Below are 15,603 nucleotides of genomic sequence, written 5' to 3'. Positions count from 1 at the left end.
GGGAAGAGGAAAGAAGAGTAGCAGCAACCCTTCCCAGCATCATTGGAAACCTGTCGGCCCGGGCTTCTTCCTTCCTAGCTGATCCTCAATTCTCTGTCTCCTGTTTTCCATTCAGTCAGAATCACCCAATGGGAAAGGCAACCCACCTGTCCCCTCAGCACTGCCTGCACTTTTGGAAAAGTAAGTATGTCCCTTTTCCTCTTAACTTTGGGGATCTCTGAGGAAATTTCCCCAACTCACCTTTCCTCCCAACCTCACTCCCCAAATGCGATGGAAAGCAAATTAAGTTCTAGGGGAAATGAATGGGACTCTGAGACCCACGAAGATTTCAGACCCAGTTTGCAAAATTCCTGGACCAGGAAGATGCTGCAGCTGAGTCCAAGTGTGCCTCCGTCCCAGAAGAGCCCAGAGGGGACAGAAGCCTTCTTTATTCAATGGGATCCTTTGGGCTACAGATACAAGAAAGCCCCAACTCAAAGGGGTTTAAATAGTAGGTCCACAGATGAGGCTTTTCCAGATGTGGTACAGCAAGGCCCCAGCTCAACCTCTACAATTTCCTTTTCTCTGCCCACTTTGTATGTTGACTTCATCAGCAGGTTTGTGGCAAATGGCTACTACTTCCAGGTATTTCATGCAGACATGACAACATCTACAGGAAGAAAGGGACCATCTCTTTCCATGTTTCTTTCTTAGGAATGAACTCAGAATCTTTTTTCAGTCTTCCTTCTTATCTTGTTAGCAAATTTGGAACACGCTCCCTTTCTAAACCAATCACAGGCTTTAGGAATGAGATTGTCATCATGGGCTTAAACTATGCCCTAGAGATGGGAAGAGCGTGTCAGCTTCCCATTGACCAAAATGGCTCCATGAAGAAGAGTAAATTCATGAGCAAAATCACGTTGCTTTTAGGAAGTAGGAGGGAGAGTGAGTATTGAATTTGCAACAAAGTGTCTGCTATGCCTACCTTTTCTAGGCACCTATGCAATTTGCAGGTCTTTTTTCCTCAGCCAAAGCAAGGCAGGCTATTTCTACATACTCAGAGGAGTTTATAACTTGCTTTTCCAGTTCCTTCATTTGCTTGCTGGAAAACATCTGGATCACAGCTGCCACCTCTCAGAACTTTCCCCACGTGTCTTTCCTCATTTGGTAAAACATACACCTCTATTCTTCCTTCTTCCTTGCCTTGAGACAGCTTTAGTCCTTCATTTTTGATTGATGTTAGAATAGTTTGGCTTGGCCTGGCAAGGAATGTCTGTGTTGGGCCCCTTTTTTAGTACAGACAAACTCCCAGCTCCCCACCCCCAGACTCAGCCTGTTTTCCTCACCTCTCAGAATATGCAACCACCAACCTGTCGTTCAGTGACTCTCCCCCCATTAATCTTGACGTTTGCGAGACAATTCCTCACTTTGCCACCTCACCCCCGGGAAAGCTAACAAGTTCTTCACGTTGTGTAGGGTGCTTTTGTCTGTTTCTTTGTTTCTTTGTTTTCTTGATCACCACAGGGACATTGTAAAGGGGTGACAAACTAACAACCACGTGGAAGTAACCGAGGCTACAGAATTTTACCAAGTCCCTAACGTCATAGCGTCTAGTCCATGGTCTCTGAATTTCTCCAGAAATGGTCATCTGATACCCTGAGTGAGAAGCGCACTGAAATTCTCCCTTCCAGTCCTGCCTTTGGACACACCAACCCCTTTTTCCCAGCAAGGCTCCATTCCTAACTGTCGACCTGCAGAGCAGGTTAAGGCAGAAAATCCATGTCCCCTCTCTCCCCAGCAGACTCTCATGATGGGGCAGGACCTGGACTCTGTAGAATGAACGCTCAGGCCTGCTGAGAGCTTCCATCTGAGGCAGTGGAGGTCATCAAGAACCTGAACTATCCTTGGTAGGAGCAGGCGAGGTGCAAAATGGGGGACAGCAGGCAGCAGCCCTGAATCAGGAGTGGCAACGAATGAGGATCAAAGGTGGCAGCACCATTCCAGGGGGTTAGAACCAGGAGAGATAGGGACAGAGTGAGGATTCAGGCAAGTCAAGAAAGAAGCTGTCTGCTGCTCATTCTTATGGGCTATTCAGAGAGACCACCATGATACATTACCCATGCTGTAGTTGATTTGCCTGTTGGGAATATACCCAGCCTATAAAGATGGCTGCAAAAAGGGGAGGGGATGTTCAAAGGAGGAGGGATTCAGACTAACAACAGCTTCCCCCTCTGGATTTCTAAAAGATGCTAAGTAATTTTCATCTAAATTTACGGAACTGGAAATATCGATTGCCAAGAGGCTGACAATGAGACAATCTGTGAGTGAAAATGAATTCGTATCTTCCATTCTAACAGAAATACAGTTGATTCTAGCCACCTTTTCCATACTGTTAAAGAGAAATAATGCATTATGTGTTAATATGCATTGCTTTCTAGATTGCTGTATTTAAATGATCTCACATTTCCCTAAGCATACAGTGACTAAGCAGGTAGGGAATTGGCTAAGCTCATGAAAGATGATGAGAAGATCATAATGCCTGTGGATACTTCACAAGCAAATACCTAACTGCAGACCGCACTCCCAATATGACTTGAGAGAATTCTGAACCTTGTTCTTGCAGGTCACTTCATAGTAACCTGTTCTTCACCTCAACAAGGGTCTAGGAACCTGTAGATTTAGAGAAAAATAGAGAGAGTAATATTTAAAATTAGTATTAAAGGTTAAAATAGAACAAGGCTCAAGAACAGTTTCATAAGTAGAAAAAGCTATTTATTCCTAGTCTTTCATTTTTCATTCCTTCAACAATTAATAACCAAGAGCCAGGCACCTAGAATGCACCCAAGGAGCTCGCAGTATAATGGGAAAGACAGATGGGAAACAGCCTATTGTAATACAATGTGATGGGTGATATCAGAAGGAAGTACAGGTTACCAAGGGAGTAAGACACAAGAAAATGATCACTCAACCCAGTTTTGGTATGGGGGGTCGGGGGACGGAGGCTTAGAAAACGTTTCCTCTAGGAATTTACTTTAAAAGTGAAACATGAAGGTCATATAGTTAACCAGGTGAATAGGAGGTTAACAACATTCCATGCTCTAAGGCAAGAAAGTATGGAGTAGTCAAGGAACACTACTGATGATTTATCACATGCTTACAATACTTATTATTTATTACATGCTTACTTTTTGCCAAATGCTGTTCTAATTGCTTTACATTAATGATCTCATTTAATCCTTACAATAATACCATGAGGCAGGTATACTATTAATATCTTTATGTTATAGATGAGGAAACTGAAACTCAGTGAAATCATCACTTGCCTGAAGTTACACAGCTAGTAGATAGCAGAATTCATGTGCTTAACCACTTAATAGACCCTCAACTGCAAGAACAGAAAGAAGTTCAGTGTGACTGGTGAGAAGAGAGTGGATTTAAGAGCCATTTTTGAAAAAGCTCCTGTGAGCTATTGTGAAAGAAGCTGGTGACTGCCTGGGTGTGGAGTGGAGGGCAGAGTGGGTGGGAGCAGAGGGTGTACACAGAGCCATTCACTGAGGGATCAGCGCCAGCGTAGATGCGGATGGTGCACAGGGCTGCTTTCATAAGGGGGGCCATTAAACTGCTGTATCACAGAGCAAATTTTCACTATAATTTGTAAAATAACCATTTGCTACACTTTGGGAGCCCTCAGGATAAATTGCTTCAAGGTTTTATATGACATTAAATATCTACAGTAAACAACTCCCCTTTGCTGATAGTATTCTGGAATGGATTAGCCCTCAATCAACTAGCAGTGGACCCCAGAAACCTGGGATTGAGTAACAGAGACTAAGGAAGCTACTGTAGCCCAGGTCCCCCGGGCTGGGCTTGTCTGAGGGAGCCTCGGCAGTGGGGGTGGCTCAGAGACCTAGATGAGCCCGAGAAGGTAAGATCTGTCCATTGGAAAGGATTGGAGTCACTTTCAAATATTGTTAACCATGTGGAAAAAATAGACTCTACTATATCTGCAGGTCACACAACACATTTTGATTAAACAGCCCCTCATGTTACTGAGAGCTGAGCACAATGACAAATGTTTTTGACCCAGTGGACATGAGAGAACAATGAGCCTTATTCTAATTAATCATCCCCGAAAGAAAGCATGCAAGATTATGGCCTAGGAATAGATGCCAAGATCCATGAGTGTCTGGCCCAGAAGTCCTTAGGTGGGCACAAGCTGTGCTCAGCTCCACGTTTATAGGCATGCATAGGGATTCCTTCAGCTCAACCCAAGCACTGAGTTCTCAGGCAATAGTCATTTACATAGAGGACCTGCCCATTTTGTAAGATTAACGGGCAGGAATGAGATGAGCCGTGGTGAAGTCAATACAACTCAGCAAACAGTTAAAGGCACTTACTATGTACCAAGCACCATTCAAACTGACTGTCTCCCTGCAATCACAGTCATATGGAGGGATGGACATGTGTATAAAACATAAAAGTGCCCTAGCTCCAAGTTATGCTATAAAAGAGGTGCAATGAGGGTATAAAGGGAGGGAGAGATCAACTTTAACCAGAGGGTGTGAGACAGAGGAAAACATTAGCAACAGTTCCACAAAGGAAAAGGTATTTGAACAGTCTTTAAAATGCATAGGGAGAAAATTCCAGATAGTTGGAGAAGATAGTTAAGGAACTATAAGCTCAGTCTAAGGGTCAGGAAATAACAGTAAACATTTTACACCCTACCATATTTCATAAAATAATTGCTTTCCCTACCCTTGGCTGTAGCTGTGTTTTTCTGCTCTTGTTCCAGTCATTAGGACAAATAGGAAACGGCACATTAGGCAAAGATCGCATGGAAGGGAGTGGATAATGTAATTTTAAAAAGGAGAAATGTTATGAATAGCTGATATTTTTAGAGCATTATCTTTCTTGTTCACAATGGGTTTTGGTTTCCAGCCTGATGAAATGTAAATTTTACAAGGTCTGAGGGAAACCAAGACATGGGAGACTGATGCCGAGAATGAGGAGACTCATAAAGCCTGTCTAAGAGGTCGGGGAGGGTGGCAGCTGTGATCTGTCAGAGTCCTGGCTGAAAAGCTCTGCTCGCTGTTCTGCCTCGTTCGAGGGCTCCTCCATGACAAGACTCCCATTGGGATTCCAGACACCTAGGTAAGCTGCAGGATTTATAGAGAAGGCATGGCCACCAGTATACTTCCTTTAAACTCACGATTTCATACCTCAAATGGGCTCCCAGCACCGTCAGCCATCCTACTGTGATCTTCTAGCACGTGTGTCCCCCCACCTCCACCCCATGATTCTTACACCTTCTCTTCCCTCTTCAAGCCTTCCTAGACCTCCCTACCTCTCACTTGTAGCAGATGACCTTGTCTTCCATTTTATAGAGAAAATTTAAGCTATCAGATAGGAGGATCCCTCTCATCTTCCTTTGCCAAACTCCCAGCTCACCATCTTCATTTCCTTCCTCCCTTTGTTATGACCAAGGAGAAGTTTCTCCACCTTTCTAAGGTCTGTCCCTACTTTCTTTTTTCAAAGAATTTATTCCTTTGGTCCTCCCCTTTCTCTCATCTCCTCTACTGGATCATTTCTATCCACATTCAAATGTGCTTTCATCCCTTGACCCACTTTTTCAGCTACTTGTTCCCCTGACAGTCTTCTATTCCCTGTCCTTGTCAAATTCCTGTCTACGTCTCCCCCTTTCTCACCTCCCATTCTTCCCTCAGTCCGTTCCAATCTGTCTTTGCTCCTACTGTGTAACCAAAGCTCCTCTTGCCCTCCATGTTATCCAATCCAATAGTTGCCTTTTCTGTACTTAACTGACTCGGGCTCTCAAAAGTGTGTGCGTGACACACTTAATGCTCCCTCCTTGACACACTCTCCTTTTGTTATCAAATGGGGGTCCCACTGCGCGCTGCTTACAAAATCACTACTCACAAATAGTAGAAAGGAACGGTGCCTTTAATCAGAATGCTGGCAATCTGGGGAGATGGTGGACTCAGTGTCCCCAAAAACCACCTCCAAAGATTCTGCTCAGCCATGAAACTTTTAAAGGGAAGGAGGGAAGTAATCTCAGTTAGTCATTGGAATGGGGGTCAGAGTGGTCACCATCCCCCCACTGCATGTAGGCTCGTTCACTCTAGATGTTATCTTGTTCACACAGTTTGGTCACACGGTTTGTTTGGGAGATTACTGAAGGGGAAGCTAGGGAAGAGATCTGGTCATCTGTTAATTACTTATTCTTCATTTCTACCTCTTTGATCTACGGAAAGAACCAACAAGTTAGGCAAGGTATCATGTAATTAAAAGATTTGAAAGGTGTGCGTGAGCTGGAGATGAGTAGAGCATGGGGGTGCCTGACTTAAAAGGGGTAAGAGACCTGTACTCAGAAAACTATAAGTTACTGATGAAAGAAATCAAAGACGACACAAACAGATGGAGAGATATACCATGTTCTTGGATCGGAAGAATCAATATTGTGAAAATGACTATACTACCCAAAGCAATCTACAGATTCAATGCAATCCCTATCAAATTACCAAGGATATTTTTCACAGAATTAAAACAAAAAATTTTACCTTTTGTATGGAAACACAAAAGACCCCGAATAGTGAAAACAATCTTGAGAAAGAAAAACGAAGCTGGAGGAATCAGGCTCCTGGACTTCAGACTATACTACAAAGCTACAGTAATCAAGACAGTATGGTACTGGCACAAAAACAAATATAGATCAATGGAACAGGATAGAAAGTCCAGAGATAAACCCATGCACCTATGGTCACCTAATCAATGACAAAGGAGGCAAGAATAAACAATGGAGAAAAGACAGTCCCTTCAATAAGTGGCACTGGGAAAACTGGACAGCTACATGTAAAAGAATGAAATTAGAACACTCCCTAACAACATACACAAAAATAAACTCAAAATGGATTAAAGACCTAAATGTAAGGCTGGACACTATAAAACTCTTAGAGGAAAACATAGGCAAAACACTCTTTGACATAAATCGCAGCAAGATCTTTTTTGACCCACCTCCTAGAGTAAGGGAAATAATCAAAAATAAACAAATGGGACCTAATGAAACTTAAAAGCTTTTGCACAGCAAAGGAAACTACAAACAAGACGAAAAGACAATCCTCAGAATGGGAGAAAATATTTGCAAAGGAAGCAACTGGCAAGGGGTTAATCTCCAAAATATACCAGCAGCTCATGCAGCTCAATATCAAAAAACAAACAACCCAACCAAAAAATGGGCAGAAGACCTAAATAGACATTTCTACAAAGAAGACACACAGATGGCCAAGAGGCACATGAAAAGATGCTCAACATCACTAATTATTAGAGAAATGCAAATCAAAACTACAATGAGGTATCACCTCAGACCAGACAGGATGGCCATCATCAAAAAGTCTGCAAACAATAAATGCTGGAGAGGATGTGAAGAAAAGGGAACCCTCCTACATTCTAAGTGAGAATGTAAATTGATACAGCCACTATGGAGAACAGTCTGGAGGTTCCTTAAAAAACTAAAACTAGAACTACCATATGACCCAGCAATCCCACTCCTGGGCATATACTCAGAGAAAACCATAATTCCAAAAGATACATGCACCCCAGTGTTCATTGCAGCACTATTTGCAATACACAGGACATGGAAGCAACCTAAATGTCCATCAACAGAGGAATAGATAAAGAAGATGTGATACATATATACGATGGAACATTACTCAGCCATAAGAAGGAATAAAACTGTGTCATTTTCAGAGACATGGATGGACCTAGAGACTGTCATACAGAGTGAAGTAAGTCCGAAAGAGAAAAACAAATATCATATATTAATGCACATATGTGGAATCTAGAAAAATGGTACAGATGAACCTATTTGAGAGAACAAACATATGGACACCAAGGGGGGAAGGGGTGGTGGTGGGATGAACTGGGAGATTGAGATTGACATATATACACTACTATGTATAAAATAGATAACTAATGAGAACCTACTGTATAGCACAAGGAACTCTACTCAGTGCTCTGCGGTGACCTAAATGGGAAGGAAATCCAAAAAGGAGGGGATATTTGTATATGTATAGCTGATTCACTTTGCTCTACAGCGGAAACGAACACAACATTGTAAAAAATGTTATTCCAAAAAAAAAAAATCGTCACAGGAAAAAAAAAGTTAATTACAATATAGCTTTGCTAAAGTGACAAGAAAATGGGCTTCCTGCTGAGGGCAGTTTCCTGCAAAGAGCTGCTTACACTCTCTCAGCTCCCAGGACTCCATGCTCTCCGGGTTCTCCTCTTACCTCTGTGGCTGCTACTTCTCAGCTCCTCCACAGGCTCCTCCTCCACCTGAACTAAGGACAGAGATGCCTGTGGCTTGGTCCTGGGTCCTCTTCTCAATTTTCCTCATACTATGTCCCCAGACAGTCTTATCCATTCCCCTGGCTTTAAATACCATCTATATTCTGAATATCTCCAGCCTAGAGCTCTTCTCTCACTCACTTTGGTATATCCAACTACCAACTTGACATCTCCACCTGGATACCTCACAGGCATCAAAAATCTTGTCCAGAAGTTAATTCTTACCTCATTGCTCCTCTTCAGTTCCTCAAACATCTCCACATCTTTTGTATCCCGAGGTGTTCACACGTCCTGGATCCTCTACCTGGGAGGATCTTCCCTCTGCTATAGATGTGGCTGACTTCTCATCTTTCAGGTCTGTGCTTCAGTTACTCCATCTCTGAGAGGCCTTTTCTGGCCACTCAATCTAAGCAGATTCTCTCCTCATTATTTTCTGTCATTGCACAGAGTTTGTTTCTCTCATAAAAGTTATCACAATTTGTAATTAATTTCATATTTTTTCTTTCCTTTTTTGGGCATTCTCTCCTTCTGTGCTCCGTGTTGGCAAAGACCTTTTCTTTTGTTTTCTAATGTATCCCCAGCACATTACAAGGTGCCTGTGACTTAGCACTGGGTAGATATTTACATGAATGAAGCAGAAGATGGACTACAGGGATGGGATGACTCTGAACGTTTGGTCCACCTCCATCTTCCTCCTCTTAGTGCCCTGGAGCTCCCAATATCTGTCTGTCCACTCAGAGCCTCTCCTGGAATAAGAATAAAAGTGGATTAGAGAGCAGGAGGAAAAAGGCAAGCTGGTGCAGTACTTGATGTCTGGGTGCCCAAGGAGGATTCATGGACTAAGGCCTTTATAAAATCTTAAGGTAGAAAGATTGAAATAAATTCAATCCAGAATGAGTTTCCTCACTTCCGGCCAGGAACAGAACAAAGACATGGTTTGGTTTTCAGAAGTCCCATCTGTCCCTGAAAGGACGCCCTGTACTTCCTTCTTCTTGCTAGTGGGAAGACGAACGGGGACCTGGATTGTGAGGCCTCTGCTTCCGTCCCGACTCCAAGCTGCCTGGAGGGGTTTAGCCAGGAGACCAAGGCCAGGATGGAGGAAGAAGCATACAAGAAGGGGTGAGTCAGCCTTCAGCAGCCCTGAGGTCACCTGGCATTGCTCAAAAGATACCTTCCCACGGGCCTTTCCTGTCTCTTAGAGGATTTAGGGAAGCAACCCGTGGCCCTGGGACCTCCTTGCCTGAGTAAGGAACTACATAGGAAAGAGCAGTACTGTTCCACAGGAAAGACAGGAGGAAACGAGGCAAGAGTGTGTGGTAGATAATAACTAGGCTGCCCTCTTTTTTAGGCAGAAAGCCACCAGAATGATCTGGAAATCAGGGGCCCTGGGTGGGTTCCTCTTGGTGGTGCCTGAGGCTTCCTGACACATGCCCAGAGCAGTCACGCCACTGCCAGCAGTGCCCAGGAGCAGCTGCAGCCCCACTTCCTGGAACTGCCCCAGCCATCCCTTCTTCCTGTCAAAGGAGTCCCCTTTCAGCTGCCCCCTTCTCTAATTGAGCTTCAATAGCACTTTTGGCTCGTTGTTAGTCACTGATGAGGCAGAATACTGAGCAAGGCCCCAGCTAAGCCAGGTAGAGAAGTACCTCGTCCAGGTACCACATCCTGAGCTTCTTTCCCAGTAGCTCCTGAGGGAGATACAGCTTCCCTCTGACGTGGGACCTGTGGGCTTCGGTGTGGTGGCCACCTGCACCGTGGTGGGGTTGCCCCAACCCAACTGTGCTAGCCTTAAACACTCAGCTGTAGGACAAGCAAAAATTATGTTCAAGGTAATATTAAACCTGGGAGAAGGAAGTCAGAGGGTTTCTCTTGGAAAGCCTGTCTTTTCACCTACACCTGTCCTCTGTACTTAGAATGCAGGGGAGTGAATGCTTCCATCAGCTTTGTGAACATTTACTGTGAACCTGTGTGCCTTTCACTTTCACAAAGCTTCCCAACAAGCCTGTGTGACAGGTGTCACCTTCCCCAGGTCAAACCATACACCTGGCACTTCCTCAAAATGTTCCAACATCCGTGCAATGAGTGCCAGCCTCTCCTTTTTTACAGGGGAGGAGCTGAGGCTCCAAGGCCACACAGTCCTTAGCCCTCCCAAATGGTTTGTAGAAGAATCCAACCAGGAGACTCTGCACCCATATTTTTTCCCTGTCTCTTTTGTCACACTTTCACATAAACAGGAAGAATGGCCGAGGGGTGAGGGGAAATCATCCTGACAGGAGCCACCATAGGATGCGGTGGAGCTTCCCAGCTTTTTCCTCTTGTGTGGAACCACAGGAAGTGAGTGTGTAATCATCAGAGATGCTCAGTGCCTCCTCTAGCAACTCAGGAAAGGATGCTCCGCCCCTGGCCTTTCCAGACTCAATTGTTCGTTGTTGCCTCCCAGATACCAGGAAGGTCTAAAGAAGACCAAGGAGCTTCAAGACCTGAAGGAGGAAGAAGAACAGAAGACCGAGAGCCCTGAGGAAGCTGAAGAGGCAGAAGAAACTGAGGAAGAGGAAAAGGAGCAGAGAAGCAGGTTGGAGCCCTCGCCATTGCTGAAATGGGTCCCAATTCATTTCATTGCACAACGTCCCTGGAGGTGCCAGTCCAGGGCAGTTGTGGGTCTAGGGCCCGAGTGAGCAGCCAACAGAAACCAAGAGGGCACTCGTGTTGGAGGAGGAGGCAAAGGAAATCCCAAAGAGCTCAAATAGTTAATAAGAGGATGTTTGCAAGAGCTGAGGGGTCAGGGGTTGTCAAGGGCTGGACCGGCAGCAACCAGCAGTTCTCAGGAGCTGAGAAAATGCGAGGGACAACAGTTAGCTCATTGCCCAACCATTCCCATGAAAGAGCCAAGTTCAAGGAAGTTGGCCTCAAGCCCTAGAGGGGAGCTGGGACAGAGAGAACACAGGGAGGTAGGGGATGAACTCGACTTTGTGGCAAAGGAAGCGTCCAACAGGTTCTTTCCATGGTGATCAAACAAGTTTGGTCGTCTGGACATTGTTTTCACTTTGGTTTGGAAATACTTGGATTTTTCCTTTTAATATACTTTATATTTCAAGTGCTTTTTCCACTAAATCATGAAAGATATATGTAACAGTAGATAAAGGTAATGTAGATCCTGCATCTTAATCAATTAATCTAATCAGCTGCTACCTTTGGGACAGGGTATGTGTCTGTGCCTCATTGCTGGCAGACTCCGGAAATCACATGCACCCAATGAATAAGGTAATAAAATGCGGATTAGAAGTGAGATGGACACGCTTCAAAACACATAGGAATGACCAGTAGAGCCTAGTTGGTGGAAGATTCAACCAGAGTGAGAGGTGTCAGCCTGCATGAGTCAAGCCCAGTGTTCAAGGGGAGAGCTGGAGAAAGGGCTTCACTATTGGAAACAAACCTGTGCAAGGGCACACCACCTCGCCTAAGGAGAGAAGCCCAGTTTTCACAATGAAAGCACAGTCCCTACTCCAAGTGGCTTGTTCCTATCCTTCTTGGTCTTCTGTCCCTCCTGGGTGTCCTCTGCTCTTGTTTTCCAGGCCACCAGACTGTCTTCTCTCCTTTAATGCAGTCAAGCCCAGGCCTGGGCTTCAGCCCTTTCTTTGGCTCCCTTCAAAACAGAAACACAGGCTGGGACTTCTAACCCTTCCAAACACTGGGAAAGAACAAAAGAGAACTAAGCAGAGAGAGTACATGGAATATAAACAGTCTGGTTTACAAAGCACAGGGCTGGAATCCTTATCTAGCTAATTTGATCTTGGGAGATTGTCCCTCCCATTTCATGAAATCCCAGAGGAACTGAGCCTGTGCCCGGCTTCCCCTCTGTCCAGCTCCTGGTCAGCAGCACATGGCAATGGCCGCCCTTTGCATCCAACATCCAAGAGTATCCTCTTGGTCCTGCTGAGGATACTGAAAGGCCTCGTTCTCTTTCCCAACTTCTGCTCCCTCTCAGATTCACTTCTTGGTCTTATGAACATGCCTGTGCCTCAGGTGGTGGATACCAGGCATCAGCACAGCCCTGAGATGGGTCCTCGGCCTTCAGCACATTGTGTAGCTTCACCTGTTCAGGCCCAGCAGTGTGGCATCACCTTCTCTATAACGACAGACACTGCTATCATAGAAACTGCCCACCCACAGTTACAGGGTCCCTTCCTCACCTGTCACCAAAGCCAGACTAGCCCCGAGAGCTGTTGTGTTCAGTGCCAGGCAATCCATTCATTCGCAAATCCCTTACATACACAGTTGCCTATAGGCACCTGTACTCAAGCATGATTCCCCCCATGAAATTTTGGCATCTCATTAACAAGCACGGTCTAAGGTTATTAAAAGTTCCATGTCCTACTTAGTGCATTTTAAAAACACTGAGCTAACCCCAGCAGCTGGCCCCTTATTTAAGAGATTCAGCATCAAACACTAGAGTCTTTTTATCTGAATCTCTCCTCTATTATAATAATATGTAATAATATAATCTGTTGTCAATATTACTTTCTGGAGGATCAGCTTAAGTGAACTTTGGGTGAATCCACCCAATATCTTAACCATATTAAAACACAGAACACAGTCTTCTGACATTTAGGTAATGCATGGAACAAGTGAGACTCATAAGATGCAACAGGGAACTGTTGTCTTTTCTCCCACTGTCTGTTCACATTGGCCTTTTGGGGTTAAGATGATATTAGGCAGACTCCTTTACTCTTCCAATAACTCTCAGAAAATAGAAGTCCTCTGGTCAAGTTTAAGTCCCAAGAATAACCTCATTTCAGTAATGAAAATGGCCAGTTCCCTGAAATAGTCAAAAGCCTGAACTTCTCCCCATACCCCCTGGCCTCCAGTTCCACTCTGCTTCAGGAAGGAAGCCTATAGTGGAGACAGAGCTGACTTCTTGCTCTCTGCCACTCCCGCCCTCCACCCCAGCTGTGCTAATGCAGCGCCTGACCTCTCCAGAGCTAACGTTGGGAAAGGGGGTGGAGATCAAGGGTAGGAAAGGTATTACCTGACTGGCCTTCTTGTGAGCGGGTTCCAGGCCTTAGCAGGCATTTAAGGTTGACCTTCTGATTTTGTTCAGTGTGGTGTTTTATGGGACCTTCAGAGAAAAGCACCCCTCCTACACACCAGCTCACACATGTTCACACCATTTCTGAGGATCTCTCAACTGCAGGTCCCCTTATGAGGTCGAATGCAGCTCTTCTGGCCAGCTACTTAAAATCCCTCTTTCAGTCCTTGGGCAGCTGGAAGTATACCCTCCACGCTCAGCTTCTAGGTAGCATTTCCGGGCAGGGTCTATGACATCCCATGCCAGGCTTCCTTCTCCTGACTACATCCAGTGACTGTGAAATATGCACCTTTGACCCACTAGTGGTGGGAAGATGGTTTTCCGTATCGTGGCCCCCTGCTCTGATGCTACCAAGCAGTTCAGCAAGATTCCCACTCTTCACATCTCTCAGGTGGGAGTCACGCACAGTCTACTCACTGTGCCCCCAAATTACAACATATCGAGCTCGCCAAGCAGCATCTCCGAAGCCCCTCTCTCCAGGCCCAGGTGAGGGGGCAGCAACCTCACCCTTCCCAATGGAGGAGTAGGTAGACCTCAGAACAACCAAAAATTGATTTCCAAAGGAATTCTATTTCTAATCTAATTCCATTTCTAACAGCTTTTGTAGGCTGGAAATGGGTAACCAGCTAAGGGTCACGAAGCCAGATCTTGCCCTCCTCCTTTGCCAGCCCACTTAAGGATGGGGTGAGAGTGGGATTCTCCCTGCTCCAGCAGCTTGTTTTGGAAAACAGAAATACAGCCCAAAAGAGAGACTGTGTCTTAGCATCCAGTTGTATCTGAATAGAAATTAAAGAAACTAAATGGGGCTGAAAGAAACTAAGCTTCCACTTCCAAATTCTCTCTCCCCAACAGTTGTGAAAGTAGCCAATGATTTTCACCTCAGCTCATGTACTCGCTGTTTTGCTTTGCTTAATTGTTCCTGAAACAATCATCAGTGGGTCCCACATGGAAGAGAAACCAACCAGTGCTTTAGCATCCAAGGCAGGCACTCTGAGCATCTGATCCCTTTCTACGGAAGAGTATGTGTTGAGTCTCTGTACCACCGTCAGGCACCTAGCTCTCTGCTATTAGAATAGCAGAGAGAGAGAATAGCTAATCTGCTATTAGCTCTCTGAATTAGAGCTCTCTGCTTCTCAGCAAATGGTCTGCATATTTCAGTGTCTGTGTGAGCCTCAGGATCTTCAGAAAGACCTCATGTCCCTTTTCTCACCTCTTTCATTTGGTGATCCTCAGTATTCTCACTGTTATTTTTTAAACTAGATCCGGGATTAGAAACAGGAAGAAATTCTAGCTTAATGAATGTGTCCAAGGCTTCTCCAGAGAGCTCTAAGAATGGACTCTTCAAAGCAGACCATCTGACCAAATGTCTTTTCAAGGGGCCACAAAAAAGAGTGGAAAAATTGAAAGGCAGTGGGGAAAAGAGGAAGAGGGAAAAGTGGAGTGAAGCAGGCAAAAAACAGAGGGGGAGGGTTGAAAGGGAAGGAGGGAAGAGAGAAAAGAGAGAGATGAGAGGGAAGAGAAAAGTGTGGAGAGAGCAGAGAAAGTGGAGGAGGGGTTATTTGGGAATGAAGATTAATAGGGCTGAGAAAACGTCTTGAATAAGTCACCCAGAGGTTGCTGGAGGCCCCGGGACAGTTTGAAGTGAGCTCTTGAGGTTGATCTGGTTCCTTGAATTACTTGTCCAGTAATTTATTACTCGACGTTGAGAGTCTTCTAGGAGTTTATCACAGTCCTTCCACTCTAGATACAGTCAGATGTGGAACTGAGGACAACAAATTAGGCATCTGAACATGGAGGCGGGGGACAGGTTAGAACTCGGAACTGATCACTGGTACCACTAAGTGCAGAAAAGCTGTTGGTCCTGTCTGGTTGCATGGGAGAATGGGTCAGCCAACCTGGTATCTTGGGGCTTGGGGGAGTTCAGATATCAGTGACCATCTCATGAGTAGATGAGGGCATGTGCGAATGGATGAATGATCACACAAATAAGTAGCATGTTCTAGCCTAGACTCTCCCAATATAAAGGCTATAGACTGGTGGCATCAAACTCACCTGGGGAAAAATTTTTAACTATAGATTCTTAGACCATACCTTTGGAGATTTTATTCAGTAGACCTGGGGTATTTTGAATCATTGCTGCCAAACAACACTATGCACAGCTGAGTTTGAGAACCACGGCT

General features: G+C 45.0%; 1 protein-coding gene across 1 annotated transcript in view; it reads left to right on the top strand.

Annotated features, from left to right (window-relative positions):
- Nucleotides 1–15,603, top strand: part of IRAG1 (inositol 1,4,5-triphosphate receptor associated 1) — a gene marked incomplete at both ends in the record, with an annotated part of 116,332 nt that overhangs the window by 100,391 nt on the left and 338 nt on the right. Inside the window, 3 exon segments of the mRNA XM_082844754.1 lie at nucleotides 116–180; nucleotides 9,340–9,459; nucleotides 10,778–10,909. Of these exon segments, the coding sequence (XP_082700880.1) occupies nucleotides 116–180; nucleotides 9,340–9,459; nucleotides 10,778–10,909 (317 nt within the window).

The sequence above is a fragment of the Leucopleurus acutus genome (assembly GCF_964270905.1).
Source record: "Leucopleurus acutus genome assembly, chromosome: 8".
NCBI classification, from domain to species: domain Eukaryota; kingdom Metazoa; phylum Chordata; class Mammalia; order Artiodactyla; family Delphinidae; genus Leucopleurus; species Leucopleurus acutus.
This window is presented reverse-complemented; position numbering and strand designations above follow the sequence as displayed.